General features: G+C 47.8%; 1 protein-coding gene across 1 annotated transcript; it reads right to left on the reverse strand.

Annotated features, from left to right (window-relative positions):
* Window positions 1–1,019: 1,019 nt before the first annotated feature.
* Window positions 1,020–15,241, reverse strand: corin (corin, serine peptidase). The gene is made up of 24 exons (XM_037479005.2): window positions 15,107–15,241; window positions 13,867–13,999; window positions 12,703–13,044; window positions 11,527–11,638; window positions 11,342–11,446; window positions 10,377–10,591; window positions 10,178–10,291; window positions 9,483–9,590; window positions 8,350–8,460; window positions 7,202–7,324; window positions 6,978–7,115; window positions 6,618–6,849; window positions 6,396–6,538; window positions 6,201–6,308; window positions 5,983–6,096; window positions 5,783–5,893; window positions 5,564–5,687; window positions 5,351–5,479; window positions 4,984–5,033; window positions 4,578–4,764; window positions 4,140–4,302; window positions 3,774–3,882; window positions 3,287–3,420; window positions 1,020–3,192 (listed from the first exon to the last, which is right to left on the reverse strand). The coding sequence occupies exons 1-24, from the start codon at window positions 15,161–15,163 to the stop codon at window positions 3,010–3,012; spliced, it is 3,345 nt and encodes a 1,114-aa protein (XP_037334902.2). The 5' UTR covers window positions 15,164–15,241; the 3' UTR covers window positions 1,020–3,009.
* Window positions 15,242–17,388: the final 2,147 nt, after the last annotated feature.

Below are 17,388 nucleotides of genomic sequence, written 5' to 3' on the forward strand. Positions count from 1 at the left end.
GTGTTGCTCCAGGTCTTATGTTTTTTTTATGAATATTGACCAATTTTGTTCCACACGACCTTATTGCTTTATTTAAATCTCAGAAAAAAAGCCATGTTCAAAAAACTGCTTGTTGTGTCTGAAGGTCTTGATTAGACAAACAAAAAGGAATAAAAGAAAGATACAACATTTAGTTTTGGAGACAAATGTCCCCACAAAGCCGGTCAGAGGACACTTTAAGTGTTGGACTTAGTTTGAGTTTGGATCATAATCTGGATTGAACAAAACGTTTCAAATGGAGATTCAGACTCTTTTCAAAACAATTGTGGACCAATCAATTCAAGAGCATCATCTCCAGATAACCAATCAAAACACTTGTTCACGTATTTATTTATTGATTTTATTTAAATCAGTGTCTTACCTTCGAGGATGAAGAGCCGAGCGACTTGAACAAAGACGACAAGTCAGTGACCTCGGAGAGGCTTTATTAACGCACACAGACACACACACAGGTTGTGTTAACACCAGGATCAGGTGACCACGTCTTATTACCACTCACATAATAGCAGGTGTGTGCGTGTGCGTCACCTTGTGTGTGTGTCGTTATTGATCATCTGTGAGGCTGAAGAGAAGTTGTGTTCATTCAGGACACGTGGATCCATCCGCCGCAGGAAATAGTCCCGACAAACCTTCTAAACTTTATTAGTAATCACATATAATATATACTGTATATGTATTATATATGATCGATACATATCACATGGATGTACAACATATCATACGTATGTGATATACATACATGTGCTTATAAGTAGTAACACATCAGACTGTGACCAAAACATTCCTCTCATCAGGAGTCTGGAGTTAGAGGAAGTACACACACACACACACACACACACACACAAACACACACACACACACACACACACACACACACACACACACACACACATACACACACACAAGGTCACAAACACACATACAAGGTCACACACACACACATACACACATACACACACACACACACACACACACACACACATGGTCTCACACACACACAGACAGATACTGTGTGTATATTTTATTGCGTACACGGTGATACAAATACTTCACGGTTACACAATGAGCAGCAGCTACACTTTAAATCCATATAATTAAACAGTGACTCTTCATCGTCGTCATCATCATGACAGAGTCGTAATCAGGAAGTGACATCACAAACATTCCTTCTGTACGTCACATGACAGCATGTACGTACACACACACACGCACACTCCTGTGTAATTAGCATGACGTACAAAATGCTGTAGAAAAATACTCTTAAAAAACAAACACAAAACGAACAGAAACAACAAGTTGGAATGTCGCGTGAAGGGAAAACGCTTTGCCTGAAAGAGTGTCGACCAACACCTGGAACATATTCATGTGAACGGCTCTGGAAATGTTACTATTGTGATATGTGTGTATGTGTGCTACATACAGCTACACTTCACAACCCCAGACTCCAGTCAAGATGACAACGTTTAAATATAACATTTATGAATGATGATACGAACGCTTATTGCGGCATATAACGTGGTGTAACATTGTGCGGCATATAACGTGGTGCGGTGTAACGAGGTGCTGTGTAGTGTGGTGCGGTGTATCGTGGTGCGGTGTATCGCGGTGCGGTGTAGTGTGGTGCTGTGTAATATGGTGCTTTGTAACGTGGTGCGGTGTAATGTGGTGCTTTGTAACGTGGTGCGGTGTAATGTGGTGCGGTTTAACGAGGTGCGGTGTAGTGTGGTGCGGTGTAATGTGGTGCTTTGTAACGTGGTGCGGTGTAATGTGGTGCTTTGTAACGTGGTGCGGTGTAATGTGGTGCGGTTTAACGAGGTGCGGTGTAGTGTGGTGCGGTGTAATGTGGTGCTTTGTAACGTGGTGCGGTGTAATGTGGTGCGGTTTAACGAGGTGCGGTGTAGTGTGGTGCGGTGTAGTGTGGTGCTGTGTAACGTGGTGCGGTGTAATGTGGTGCGGTTTAACGAGGTGCGGTGTAGTGTGGTGCGGCGGTGTAATGTGGTGCTTTGTAACGTGGTGCGGTGTAATGTGGTGCTTTGTAACGTGGTGCGGTGTATCGCGGTGCGGTGTAGTGTGGTGCTGTGTAACGTGGTGCGGTGTAATGTGGTGCGGTTTAACGAGGTGCGGTGTATCGCGGTGCGGTGTAGTGTGGTGCTGTGTAACGTGGTGCGGTGTAAAAATGTGCAGGTAACACGGTGAGGACCGGCGCTACAGAGCAGCTTCTACCAACTCAGGACGTCTGAATGTCGTAATTCTGCGATTATCAAACGTTTCAACACTCAAAGCAGAAGCTCGATGATGTTGTGGAATTTAAGTGTGTGTTTACATCCGACAAACACACACACACACACATTACACCAGTTACCTTAAAGGTTACTTGCATTAACGCAACAATAATCTAACAGTGAAATCTTACACAGCGACAAGTAAAGCGATAACGAGGAGATCAGATCATTGAATCAAAACACAACTCTGGATATTCAAACCTTTTCATGGCTGGAATGAACTGGTTTGTCATTTGTCTCGTAGTCGTCAGCGTAAATGTTACATAATAGTTTGGAAGTTTCACACTTCTCATTCTGGTTTATTCTAACTGAATTACCCAAACTCTGGAGTGAAGGTTCCCTTTATGACGCAGGTTAAACTCCACATTGTGTTCGCCACTGAGCTGATGTAGCAGATCTAGTTTTGTACACAAATTAAAGTTATCAGGAATTGAGCAACTTTTTGATTCATTCAAGCCAGAGAGAAGATATTTTAATGTGTAGTGTCTGCAGTGGTTAAATATCATTAAGTGTGAAGTTCTTTACTAGATTCAAATTATTCTGCACACGTTTCTAAGCAACAAACACAGTGAAAACCATCATTTAGTCCACTTGTCTAATTGCAGCTCTATTAGCTAACTAGTAACTAGTGCTCATGAAGCGGCTGCTTCCTGATGTAGGCACAGGTAGAAGAGTGTGTGTGTGTGTGTCAGTCCGTCAGGTACGTGTGCACGTAGATCTGCTGCTGGATCCAGGCGGTGAAGTGAGAGACGTTGCTGTAGACGCCGGGTCCGAGGACTTTGCTGAAGCAAACGCTGCCCCACGACGTCAAGCCGAACAACGTCCAGCGCCCGCTGTCCTGCTCACACACCAGGGGGCCGCCGCTGTCGCCCTGCACACACACACACACACACACACACACACTCACCATCTGTAAACACACACCGTGGAGTCAGGTGTGTGTGTGGGGGCAGGGCGGCCGTTACCATGCAGGAGTCCACGGTTCCAGCATCGTAGCCGGCACAAAGCATCCTGGGAGTGATGGTCTTCATGTCGAAGTAAGACTGACACTGGGACAACGAGATGATCCGAACCTCCCCTTCCTGCAGCTTGAAGGGCACTGCGCGCACACACACACACACACGCACAGATATGATTTAGTTTCCGCGTGTGTTTGTGACTTGTACTTGCTACTTAGTGGGGACCATGTTTTTTGAGAGGACACCTTGGTTTCAGCTCTTCAAAAGGCCTCTTTAAGGCCTCCGATGCATAAAGACAAAACGCCATAATCCCTCCTTCACCACCCAGAGAAGGGATTTTATTCATCTGTAGCCTCATATAAAAGGACACAAACCCTTTAAGGTAAAGTATTCCTAATTGTGTGAGTGTGTGTGTGCATGTGCGAATGTGTGTGTGTCTGCGTGTGTGAGTGTGTGAGCATGTGTGTGTGTGTATGTGTGTGTGCGCTCTCACTCCTGTTGCCCATGTGACCCCAGCCTGTGATGTAACAGTAGGAGTCAGGAGAAGGAAGCCGGTCGGGTTCGGGTAAACACACCGGCCTGACGAACGGAGTCTCCTCGATCTGAAAAGAGGCAAAACAAGGAGAAAGACACTTTATTGTGTTAATGGTCTTCTTCTAGTATTTTATAGAAATGAATTGTCTCATCAATACTTCTATTAGTTCTATAAAGAGAATTAAAAACGCATTAATAATGCATTTCTTTACTACAATGATGTCATTGATCATGTTCCAATAGTTCTCCTCTAATCAATAGCTGATAATCAGGGGTCATGTGTCATTGATCCTCCTGTTGTTCCGATTATCAATCAGTCTCGGACCTCAGAATCCAGCTGCACCACGCTGATGTCGTAGTCCACCACCGCCCGGTTGTACCGCGGATGCACGATAATGGAGCGCACCCCGCGGCTCTGACTGTTCCCTCCCGGGTGGTCCAGGTTGTTGAGACCAAGCACCACCTTCCACAGCTCGGCACGCTCCCTCCTGGGGGGCAGACAGGTTCAGGATCAGCCCCCTGACAGGCCCCTCCCCCTCTCACTCTGCTGTCACTCCCCGTCTCACCCCTCTGACCCCGCCCTCACTCCCCGTCTCACCCCTCTGACCCCGCCCTCATTCCCCCGTCTCACCCCTCTGACCCCGCCCTCATTCCCCCGTCTCACCCCTCTGACCCCGCCCTCATTCCCCAGTCTCACCCCTCTGACCCCGCCCTCATTCCCCAGTCTCACCCCTCTGACCCCGCCCTCACTCCCCCGTCTCACCCCTCAAAGCAGTGGGCGACAGTCAGAGCCCATCTGCGGGCGACGAGGACGCAGCCGCACACGTGACCGCTCTGGCCGCTCTGCAGCGAGCACTGCCAAGGCCACGCCCCCCTCCGGGAGACACGCCCCCCCAGAATCCTCTTGTTCCTGTGGGGGAAGACGCCGAGTGACGGCCGCTGCCCGCACTCTGGTGGAGAGACGGAGAGGTAACAAAGGACATGACTCGTTTTCTGTCAATCATGTAATTGAACATATAGATGAATTCTATATTAATGTTTAGGACCCTCACTAGATGAAGCCCCACAGATCAATATTAAGCACCTTGTAGTGTAAATATAACGCATAGTGATACACGTAGTGGCTCCACCTGGATGTGGATTCAGGAACAACAAGAAGAAATATTTACCTCCTCTGGAGCAAAGCAGTGACACTCTCCTCCTGGAATGACACGCGTGACTGAGGGACAGACAAGCAGAGGGACAGACAAGCAGAGGGATAGACAGGCAGAGGGACAGACAGGCAGAGGGACAGACAGGCAGAGGGACAGACAAGCAGAGGGACAGACAAGCAGAGAGATGCTGGTATTAAAGTTTTTTCCTTTAAAAGTATCCCGGGTCATAAGAAGCAGCGATTGGTCCCGTCTCACAGCTGCTGGAGCAGTGTTCCTCTGGTTTTGCTTCTCCCCCCCCCCCCCACTCGGCCCCAGGACGCCCCCCAGCTGTGAGAGGGTTAAGTCTCTGCTTCTGCTGTGGTTCCACCGAGGGTCCCGTTACCTTCTCTTCTCCAGCCGGGCCTGCAGGGCAGAACCGTTCCTCAGGCTCCACTCGGGGTGAACGTGTAACCAACGGCGACGGCCGGGGACGCTGGGCGGGTCCGGTACCATGGAAACAGAGGCGGGAACTCTGCAGAGAGACGTGCACATTGCGGCTCATCTGCCGCACAGGGCGTGTGCGTGTGTGCGTGCGCGTGTGTGTTACTGACCTTACCCTAGTCCCAGCTGGTCGCAGGTCAGTTCGCTGAGCGCGTGGTTCCACTCGTCTGCACACACCTGGTACTCTGCTGCCGTCCTGAACACCGTCAAAACCGAACCCGATCCATCCGACAGAGACACTGGAGAGAGGAGGGGTCGATACGCAGCTGTGACACACGTCATGTGACAGAGATGTAGATGAATACACAGTAGATTTAGTTTTGAAGTGTCTTACCACAGTTCCATTCGTCCGAGCTGTCTGAACAATGTCTCTTCCCGTCACACCATAGAGTCCGATGGACACACTGGTGGTTGTTACAGGACACCTCGTTGTCTCTGCACACCGCTGAGGAGCATCATCAACAACACCACCAATAACACCACCAGTAACACCGTCATTACCTCCATCCAGTGGAACTTGGGTCAGGAACTTACAGCAGTTGCTCTCGTCCACCAGCAGGGGGCAGTCTGGGAACCCGTCACAGATCATTGAGGCTTTGATGCACACTTTACTGCCGGGACACTCCCACAGAGCGCGCTCAGAGCACCCTGAGAGGGACATCATCACCTTCATCATCACCACCACCACCATTTACCACTGATTCATACGACATACTTGTAGCAGTACTCATACTCTGCACTATTCGTCTCACCACAGTTGTCCTCGTCGCTGTGGTCGTCACAGTCCAGGTGTCCGTCGCAGCGCTTGGTTGCCAGGACGCAGCGGCCAGACCGACACTTGAAGTGGCTCGGGGAGCACTCTGTAGCCAAGGCAACGCAACAAACAACAACGTCAAGTTTAGGACAGAAAAAATGAGAAACAGACAGACACATAGAGAGAGACAGACCGTCGACTCCGTCCTCCGGCAGAAGACAAGTTGTGTTTCCTCCCTCCTCTGGAAACTGACTGCAGTCGGAGTCCTCAGGCCACTGCAATCCCACAATGCCGAGCACCGACTCACACTTCTCCTTCGAATGGCGACACAACGACCTGCGAGGAAGAGAGACACCAGGGAAGGAAAGATAAGACAAAAGACTTAGGGGGGACGTCCTCTAACTAGATGACTGACCTGCAGGGCGGGACCCTCTGCAGGCTGACCGGGTCACACTTGGGGACCAGCAGGGTGCAGGCGTAGAACATGAGGTACTGGTAGCAGCCGGTCTGAACCAGCGCCGGGAACAGGGAGGACTCCCAGGACACGGAGCTCTCCCTCTGGGACAGGTGACCCAGGTAGTTTGGGTAGCTGGTCAGGTTGTAGGGAAGGTTCATGCACAGCTCCAAGCTGATTGGCTCACAGCGAGCTGAGACACACACACACAGTTATATCAGTGAAGGGAACCGATGGTTCTACGAGTGACTAACGTGTGTTCTGACCAGTCACTGCACTAAAGGACACTTGTTATATGAATCTGTTGCCGTGCGGACGCACTCTGGTTCTTGCAGCAGAGGGAGGACTCGCTACAGTTGTTGTTGGTTCGGGGGTCGCAGGAGGCCCCGCCCCCCACGCACACTGACGGACAAGAAGGGGAGATACAGCTGGGCTGACCGGGAGCGCACACGCCCTGAGCTGGAGAACACACACACACACATGAAGAAGAAGAAGAAGAAGAGGAGGAGGGAGGAAGAGACGGGCGAGAGGGACGAATGTCTCACTCTGCTCTCTGCTGCAGTGCTCCTCATCACTTCCGTCTTTGCAGTCGTCCTCTCCGTCACAGCGGAACGCAGAAGGGACGCACTGACCGTTCCTGCACTCCAACAGGCCCTGACTCTTACAGGCTACACACACACACGCACACAGACACACACACACAACACACACATGTACGCACAAAGCAAGGAGTTACAGCACCATGAATCACCAGAAGATGACTCATGGTGATTGTCATGCGTGAGTGTCTTGACAAACACACTTTGTTGTGTCTTTGTGTGAATCTCTGCTAGAAGAAAATACAAGAACCATCTGAGCAAAGTCTTCATTCAAAAACCTAATAAGTGAACCGTCACTAAAGGTAATGGGTTCTACTAGTGAATAGTCACTAAAGGTAATGGCTTCTACTAGTGAACAGTCACTAAAGGTAATGGGTTCTACTAGTGAACAGTTACTAAAGGTAATGGGTTCTAATAGTGAACAGTTACTAAAGGTAATGGGTTCTACTAGTGAACAGTCACTAAAGGTAATGGCTTCTACTAGTGAACAGTCACTAAAGGTAATGGGTTCTACTAGTGAACAGTTACTAAAGGTAATGGGTTCTACTAGTGAACAGTTACTAAAGGTAATGGGTTCTACTAGTGAACAGTTACTAAAGGTAATGGGTTATACTAGTGAACAGTTACTAAAGGTAATGGGTTCTACTAGTGAACAGTCACTAAAGGTAATGGGTTCTACTAGTGAACAGTTACTAAAGGTAATGGGTTATACTAGTGAACAGTTACTAAAGGTAATGGGTTCTACTAGTGAACAGTCACTAAAGGTAATGGGTTATACTAGTGAACAGTCACTAAAGGTAATGGGTTCTACTAGTGAACAGTCACTAAAGGTAATGGGTTATACTAGTGAACAGTCACTAAAGGTAATGGGTTCTACTAGTGAACAGTCACTAAAGGTAATGGGTTCTACTAGTGAACAGTCACTAAAGGTAATGGGTTCTACTAGTGAACAGTCACTAAAGGTAATGGGTTCTACTAGTGAACAGTCACTAAAGGTAATGGGTTCTACTAGTGAACAGTCACTAAAGGTAATGGGTTCTACTAGTGAACAGTCACTAAAGGTAATGGGTTCTACTAGTGGCTCAATCACTCACAGCAGTTGAGCTCGTCGCTCTTGTCCAGACAGTCGTGGTCTCCGTCACACAGCCAGTCTCTGGACACACAGCGACCGTCACCACAGCGATGTTCACGAGCCAGGTTACACACTGATGAGACACACACACACACACACACACACACAAGGGTGTAGAAATGATTCCAAGTGTCTTTAGTGGTTAGACTAGTAGTAAAGAAAAGGGCTCTAGTTTTTCAAATACAGATACTTGTATTACATCTTAGATATTTCTACTGCTTGATATACTTTCATGACTACGGATGGTAAGGTACAACGTCTGATTTTTTTACTGCAAAGGATCAACTTTCTAAGTACGACTAATTATTTTATTTTAATTGCGACAACGGATACCGGCTATCGTTAGCTTGGACCAGGGCCAGAGGCTGTTAAACCCAGCAGAGTAGCATTTAAACATGGTGGATCAATATATATGATCAATACAGCTTCCTCGTTCATCCACCTGTAACGGAGTGTGATGACGGAGCGTTGAGTTGTTACGGTACTGTCTAAGGTTCACAACGCAACGACTCAACTGATGGTGTTAGTTGTTCATTAAAACATGTAAATGACCTCAGGTTTTAAAGCCTTGAAGACGAGCAGAGCTGCTTCTGTGTCCATCGATGATGAAACCTTTGGTTTGACACGGCGAGACATCCATCCATCGATAGTTTACAGCAGAGCTGCTCACCAAAAATAACACCCGACGGACACATGAAACCCCCAACATGATGCTGTGTGCTTATGAGTGTGTAGCTGTGTGTGTAGCTGTGTGCTTATGAGTGTGTAGATGTGTGTGTAGCTGTGTGCTTATGAGTGTGTAGATGTGTGTGTAGCTGTGTGCTTATGAGTGTGTAGCTGTGTGTGTAGCTGTGTGCTTATGAGTGTGTAGCTGTGTGTGTAGCTGTGTGCTTATGAGTGTGTAGCTGTGTGTGTTGGCAAATAGACAGCTGGTGGGTTCCCTCGCTCACACTTCCTCTCTTTCTGATCCCACAGTTGATCATGAGCTCCCCAAACTACGTCACTAAATGTGTGTGTGTGTGTGTGTGTGTGTGTGTGTGTGTGTGTGTCTGTGCGTGTGTGTGTGTCTGTGTGTGTGTGTGTGTATATTCTCACCACAGCTGAGTTCATCGCTCAGGTCTCCACAGTCGTCGTAACCATCGCACACCACGGCAGGCGAGAGACACCGACCAGTACTACACCGAAACTCTGCATCCGTACACACTAGAGAGACACAGTGAGACAGAGACACCATGAGAGACACCGTGAGAGACACAGTGAGGTGAATCCGTTCTTCTTTGTGTCTTAGATGTCATGAATTATCTTTGTATATTTGGGTTTGTAGTTTTCTTTCTCATTTGAGACTCGTTTCACTCCTGGTAACTCAGGCACCACACAGATAACTCTGCTACGTCTAAAAACATAGAATCATCAATAGTAATAAATGATCACGCTGTGTCCATTTACTGCTTCACATTCCAGTCTTTGTGTTGTTTCTCTTTTAAGTCGTGTTCTTTCTTCCTGCTCTTTCATTGGTCCTTCCTCGTGTGCTACGGCGAGTGACGTCCCCAGAGGTCACAGAGAGGTCAGGGAGGCCTCGACAAAGAGACAAACTCATCTCTTTACATTCCTGTCGTCCCGGTCCATAGTCTACGGACATCGCCATGACAACCACCTCTCTGCTCTGCCGTAAATAACCGCAATAAATCACCTGCGAACCCATCACCACGACAACAGGCTCAACCTGCTATTTAGACAGATCACCACACAGTGTGTGTGTGTGTGTGTGTGTGTGTGTGTGTGTGTCTCACCGCAGTGCGTTTCGTCGCTCCAGTCGTCACAGTCGTTGTATCCGTTGCACACCAGCTTCTGTGGGACGCAAACCCCCGTCGCACACAGGAAGGGGTGCTTCCCGCCGCACACAGCTGCCGACCAATCAGAGAGAAGGAGCAGTGATGACATCCAACCGTGTGACATGATTAGACTCCTGAATGTGTGTTGTTTACTCACAGGGTTTGCCTATGATCTGTCTTGGCGTATAACAGGCGTGAAGGGCGGGCCCTGCGGTTGCCGTCGGCGATGATGATGATGGAGAACTAAAGGGGGCGGTGCTGAACCGCGAGCAGCGCAGGAACTCTGGCCAGGAGGCGTTGAACATCTGGAGGACGGGCTCACATCCTTCCCTCGCCGCCTCGCAGAACGACGCGCAGGGCAGCACGACCCGCCTGAACACACACACACACACACACAGTCAAACACACACACACACACACACACACAGTCAAACACACACACACACACACACAGTCAAACACACACACACACACAGTCAAACACACACACACACACACAGTCACACACACACACACAGTCAAACACACACACACACACACATCCCAGTCAAACACACACACACACACACAGTCAAACACACACACACACAGTCAAACACACACACACACACACATCCCAGTCAAACACACAGACACACACACACACACAGACACACACACAGTCACACACACACACACACACACAGTCAAACACACACACAGTCACACACACACACACAAACACACACACACACACAAACACACACACACAGTCAAACACACACACACACACAGTCAAACACACACACACACACACAGTCACACACACACACACACACAGTCAAACACACACACACACACACAGTCAAACACACACAGTCACACACAGTCACACACACAGTCAAACACACACACACACACACACACACACAGTCACACACACACACACACACACAGTCAAACACACACACACACACACACAGTCACACACACACAGATTCCCATAAGCCAGGGCTGACAAAGGTCAGAGGGGAGGCGCACACAGACACACACTCACTGTACCACTTGCTGTGTGTGCGTAAATCTGTTTACCTACATTTCCCTGACGGCGTCGCGTGTGACCTTTGACCTCTGGGGGCTTACCTGCTGTGCGTGGCGTCGGCGGCGGTGCATTCAGGGAGCGCCAGCGAGCAGCCGAACAGCATGATGTGTCTGTAGCAGGAGAGTCTGCTGAGGTAGCCGAAGAACCTGAACGCACCGCCAGAGACACTCGTTAGAGACACCGAGTGATCAAAACAAGGACACGGCGGGGACATCGCCTCGGTTACCGTAGCAACATGTCGACCTCGGAGCTCTTCACCACGGCAACGGAGGAGGACAGCCATGTTTGGTTGTAGGGCAACATGTGACACTGAGGCTCCGTGATCAGCTGACAGCTACCTGGAGATGGAGGGGACACGGGAGAGGACACAAGGACATGAGATATCACATAAGAGAGGACACGAGGGAGGACATGTGAGAGAGAGGACATAAGAAAAATCACATTAGAGAGGACACGAGGGAGGACATGAGAGAGAGAGGACATGAGAGAAATCACATTAGAGAGGACACAAGGGAGGACATGAGAGAGAGAGGACATGAGAGAAATCACATAAGAGAGGACACGAGGGAGGACATGAGAGAGAGAGGACATGAGAGAGAGAGGACATAAGAAAAATCACATTAGAGAGGACACGAGGGAGGACATGAGAGAGAGAGGACATGAGAGAAATCACATTAGAGAGGACACAAGGGAGGACATGAGAGAGAGAGGACATGAGAGAGGACATAAGAAAAATCACATTAGAGAGGACACGAGGGAGGACATGGAGAGAGAGGACATGAGAGAAATCACATAAGAGAGGACACGAGGGAGGACATGAGAGAGAGAGGACATGAGAGAAATCACATAAGAGAGGACACGAGGGAGGACATGAGAGAGAGAGGACATGAGAGAAATCACATTAGAGAGGACACGAGGGAGGACATGAGAGAGAGAGGACATGAGAGAAATCACATTAGAGAGGACACGAGGGAGGACATGAGAGAGAGAGGACATGAGAGAAATCACATAAGAGAGGACACGAGGGAGGACATGAGAGAGAGAGGACATGAGAGAAATCACATAAGAGAGGACACGAGGGAGGAGGTCTGTCCTTTGCTCTGTCTCTCTGCCCCTCCCCCTGCTCTCCCTGTCCACTGTGTTAGCTCGTTAGCATTCCCCTCCACCAGAGACATTAGAGGACAGCGGAGGACCAGAGAGACGGAGATGAGGAGAATTCCAAAGCAGAAGCTGAATGCGGATGAATCATCAGAGAGGACGTCCAGACGTCCCTCAGCAGTCCAAGGACACCACACCAGACAGATGTCTCTGGGCTCTCTCTACTTATGGAGTCTTACTGATGGAACTTTCCCCATTTCCCATGAGCCTCTGCTGCTTCTTGTCTTCACGGAGGGGCGCGTACCTGAGTCCGGCGCCGACGTGCTGCCGATCGGCCAGGCGCTGCTCAGTGAGGTCACCGAGGTCAGCCAATCAGGGTGCTTTGTGAGAGGACGTGTGGGTGTGGCCTGTGAGGCCGAGGAGGCGGGTCCTGCTGGACTGGTGGAGGCAGCGGTTGTGCCGGTGCTGCGGTTCCACGCGATGACATCATCGCTGAGCTCTTTCCGTGACGAATCCGTGGCGTTTGCTCTCTCGGGGAAGGAGGAGGGGCTTGTGCTGTTGCCGTGGTACCCGGGGTCGCTGTCGGCGATGGGACCAGGGGAGGGGAGGGGGGTACTGGAGCTCAAGAGGCTACTGCCGAAAATACCTGAAGAAGAAGAAGAAGAGGAGGAGGCCGGAACAGACACAAGTATTACCAAATATAAATATAAATATGTATTTATATTTAATATGTCAACACACAAATAGAACCGGGATGAGTGTGTGTGTGTGTGTGTCTAAGGGGATAGAGGAGATGAAGGGGAGAGGAGGTGTCAGAGGGTAGGGGAGGTGATTGATTCTATTTCAATGTTCAATAGTCTCTTCTTTGCTGGGTGTGTGTGTTACCTGTGTGTGTTACCTGTGTGTGTGTTACCTGCGTGTGTGTGTTACCTGTGTGTGTGTGTTACCTGTGTGTTACCTGCGTGTGTGTGTTACCTGTGTGTGTGTTACCTGTGTGTGTGTGTTACCTGTGTGTGTGTGTTACCTGTATGTGTTAACTGTGTGTGTGTTACCTGTGTGTGTGTGTTACCTGTATGTGTTACCTGTGTGTGTGTGTTACCTGTGTGTGTGTGTTACCTGTGTGTGTGTTACCTGCGTGTGTGTGTTACCTATGTGTGTGTGTTACCTGTGTGTGTGTGTGTGTTACCTGTGTGTGTGTGTTACCTGTATGTGTTACCTGTGTGTTACCTGTGTGTTACCTGTATGTTACCTGTATGTGTGTTACCTGTGTGTTACCTGTGTGTGTGTGTTACCTGTGTGTGTGTGTTACCTGTGTGTGTGTTACCTGCGTGTGTGTGTTACCTATGTGTGTGTGTTACCTGTGTGTGTGTGTGTGTTACCTGTGTGTGTGTGTTACCTGTATGTGTTACCTGTGTGTTACCTGTGTGTTACCTGTATGTTACCTGTATGTGTGTTACCTGTGTGTTACCTGTGAGCAGCAGGATGAGCAGCAGCACACTGACGGAGGGAATTAGTACGTAGAGGAGAAGTCGAAGGTGATTGGTCGATCCCAGCTTGTGAGGACACGCCTCCCCTCCAGCATTGGGTCCCTGGGGCGGAGCCTGAAGGACACACAGGGGGGGGGGGGGTTTAGGAGAGACCCTTTAAACCATGTTCAAGCTCCGCCCTCTCGGGGTATTTTTAGGGGGGGGGGGGGGGCTGACCCGTGTTTTTTCCGTTGTTGGACTGAAGTTATTTTTAAAGCGACACGACGCAGCACACAGCAACACACTGCTGTTGATACTGATCACTGATCAATACTCCCTCGCATTGATCGTTCAACCTGCCAATCATCTGTTGCTATTAACAATGAATAATAATCAGTTAATGAAGGTTTTCATTTTGGAAACAAAGAATGAACATTTTTACAGTCTTATGTCACTTCATAATCAATTCAAGGATCAATACTCGTATATAAACTAATAAGTTCAGTAGAAAAACTTTACATGTTATTTTTATTAAAAACTAAAGGATGTTGATTATGTTGCTGCCGACTTACTAATTTTAAAACAGGATTCTTTACTATAAATTCTGTGATTAGTGTAATTATATGAAGTTATAATTCAAATATATAGTTTCTATTATTGATTCTACTGGTGCAACTATGATTAGTTGCACCAGTAGAATCAATAATAGAAACTATATATTTGTGAAGTAAAAATGATTCTGCATAAAAATAAACATTTAAAAAGTTAAACATTAAAATAAGTCACTTAAAAAAATTATATTAATGTGATGATGTATTTACTTTAGTGTTAATATTAAGAGAAATTCTTACTGTTGATGACATTAAAGAAGAATACAATAAATATAACATTTTAATGTAATTCTTTCAGTTTTACTTGATTCATTAAACAAAACGTTTAATTTAATTTGTTATTATTTAAATTACGAACAAATCTAATGATTTCAAAACAATACATTTAATTTTTTTATTGTCTTATAATACAAGTATAAAAAATAGAACAAATTAGGAAGAGACATATTGGGAGACAGAGGTGAACAGAGACACGAAGACAGAAAGAGGAGGAGACAGAAAAGGAGTCGGAGGAGAACAGAGACAAGGAGGAGACACACATGAAAGAGACAAACTAAGAGACAGACAGAGGACACAGAGCGGTAAAGTCAAGGACAGAAGCGCAGGCACGAGGCGCGTAACAGACACTCACCGTCGCAGCTCCGCTGAAGGTGACACGCGGGCAGGTCTCCAGCCGCGCGGACAACATGACCCGCCGAGCGCGAGACCCTCTGCCTGCTGCCCGCGAGCTGCTCCAGCTACACGAGACACGCAGGCTCCGCCCCCATCTCCCTCCCCCTCCCCTCGGGCTCTCTCCCTCTCCTGCCCCCTCCTTCTCTCTCTTTCTGCATCGCTCCCACTCTGCCTCCCCCCCTTTCTCTCCCTCCCACTCTCTCTCTCTCTCCCTCTCTCTCTCTCCCTCCCACTCTCTCACCCTCTCTCTCTCTCCCTCCCACTCTCTCACCCTCTCTCTCTCTGTCCCTCCCTGCTTAAGGACAACTTGATGAAATACAATTGATAACTACGGAGGTTCAATAGAAGGACGAGGGATCAAAAGGAGTATCCATCATTAGCGTGGTACATGGTGTCTATAGTTAGCTATAGCTAGCCATCGTTAGCCATGGTGTCTATAGTTAGCTATAGCTAGCCATCGTTAGCCATGGTGTCTATAGTTAGCTATAGCTAGCCATCGTTAGTCATGGTATCTATTGTTAGCTATAGCTAGCCATCGTTAGCCATGGTGTCTATAGTTAGCTATAGCTAGCCATCGTTAGTCATGGATTCTATTGTTAGCTATTGCTAGCCATTGTTAGCCATGGTGTCTATTGTTAGCTATAGCTAGCAATCGTTAGCCTTGGTGTCTATAGTTAGCTATAGCTAGCCATCGTTAGCCATGGTGTCTATAGTTAGCTATAGCTATCCATCGTTAGTCATGGTATCTATTGTTAGCTATAGCTAGCCATCGTTAGCCATGGTGTCTATAGTTAGCTATAGCTAGCCATCGTTAGCCATGGATTCTATTGTTAGCTATTGCTAGCCATTGTTAGCCATGGTGTCTATTGTTAGCTATAGCTAGCAATCATTAGCCTTGGTGTCTATAGTTAGCTATAGCTAGCCATCGTTAGTCATGGTGTCTATTGTTAGCTATCGCTAGCCATCGTTAGCCATGGATTCTATTGTTAGCTATAGCTAGCCATTGTTAGCCATGGTGTCTATTGTTAGCTATAGCTAGCAATCGTTAGCCTTGGTGTCTATTGTTAGCTATAGCTAGCAATCATTAGCCATGGTGTCTATTGTTAGCTATAGCTAGCCCTCGTTAGCCTTGGTGTCTATTGTTAGCTATTGCTAGCCATCGTTAGCCATGGATTCTATTGTTAGCTATAGCTAGCCATTGTTAGCCATGGTGTCTATTGTTAGCTATAGCTAGCAATCGTTAGCCATGGATTCTATTGTTAGCTATAGCTAGCCATTGTTAGCCATGGTGTCTATTGTTAGCTATAGCTAGCAATCGTTAGCCTTCGTGTCTATTGTTAGCTATAGCTAGCAATGATTAGCCATGGTGTCTATTGTTAGCTATAGCTAGCCCTCGTTAGCCTTGGTGTCTATTGTTAGCTATCGCTAGCCATCGTTAGCCATCGTTAGCCATGGATTCTATTGTTAGCTATAGCTAGCCATTGTTAGCCATGGTGTCTATTGCAGAGGTGTGGACTCGAGTCATGTGACTTGGACTCGAGTCAGACTCGAGTCATGAATTTGATGACTTCAGACTCGACTCGACAAAACGTACAAAGACTTGCAACTCGACTTGGACTTGAACATCGATGACTCGTGACTTCACTTGGACTTGAGCCTTTTGACTCGAGAAGACTTGCTACTTCCCATGAAAACTGGGGGAAAACATTTTTACACGGCCGCGCCGCTCTGTTTATCTGCATCTGTCAAAAAAATGTGCGCCACCTGTATGCAGAGAGCGCTGCCTGCACGACATCCAATCACTGCAGTCCATTTGACCGTATCAACGAGACAGCTCGTTCATGGTTACAAAAATCGGGATTTTTGAACCCGGATTCAGACTCCGATGGAAATCCTCGCCAACATTATGTCAACGTCCGTTTTAAAGTACTATAACACAGTCACAGTCGATCCACCATTACCCTTCTCTTCCCTTCGTAGTCTAGGTCTGTGAGGCAGCGCACCATCACCCAGGGTTCCCTGTCCCCACTATAATAAGAGGACTTGAAATTACTCGAAACTAAAATGGTAAGACTTTGGACTCGACTTGAGACTTGTTGGCTTTGACTTTTGACTCGACTTGACTCGGGACTCGAGGGCAACGACTTGAGACTTACTTATGACTTGCATAACAATGACTTTGTCCCACCTCTGGTCTATTGCTAGCTATAGCTAGCAATCGTTAGATATGGCTAGCCATCG

This window comes from Pungitius pungitius, chromosome 1 (genome assembly GCF_949316345.1).
Source record: "Pungitius pungitius chromosome 1, fPunPun2.1, whole genome shotgun sequence".
Classification (NCBI taxonomy): Eukaryota; Metazoa; Chordata; class Actinopteri; order Perciformes; family Gasterosteidae; genus Pungitius; species Pungitius pungitius.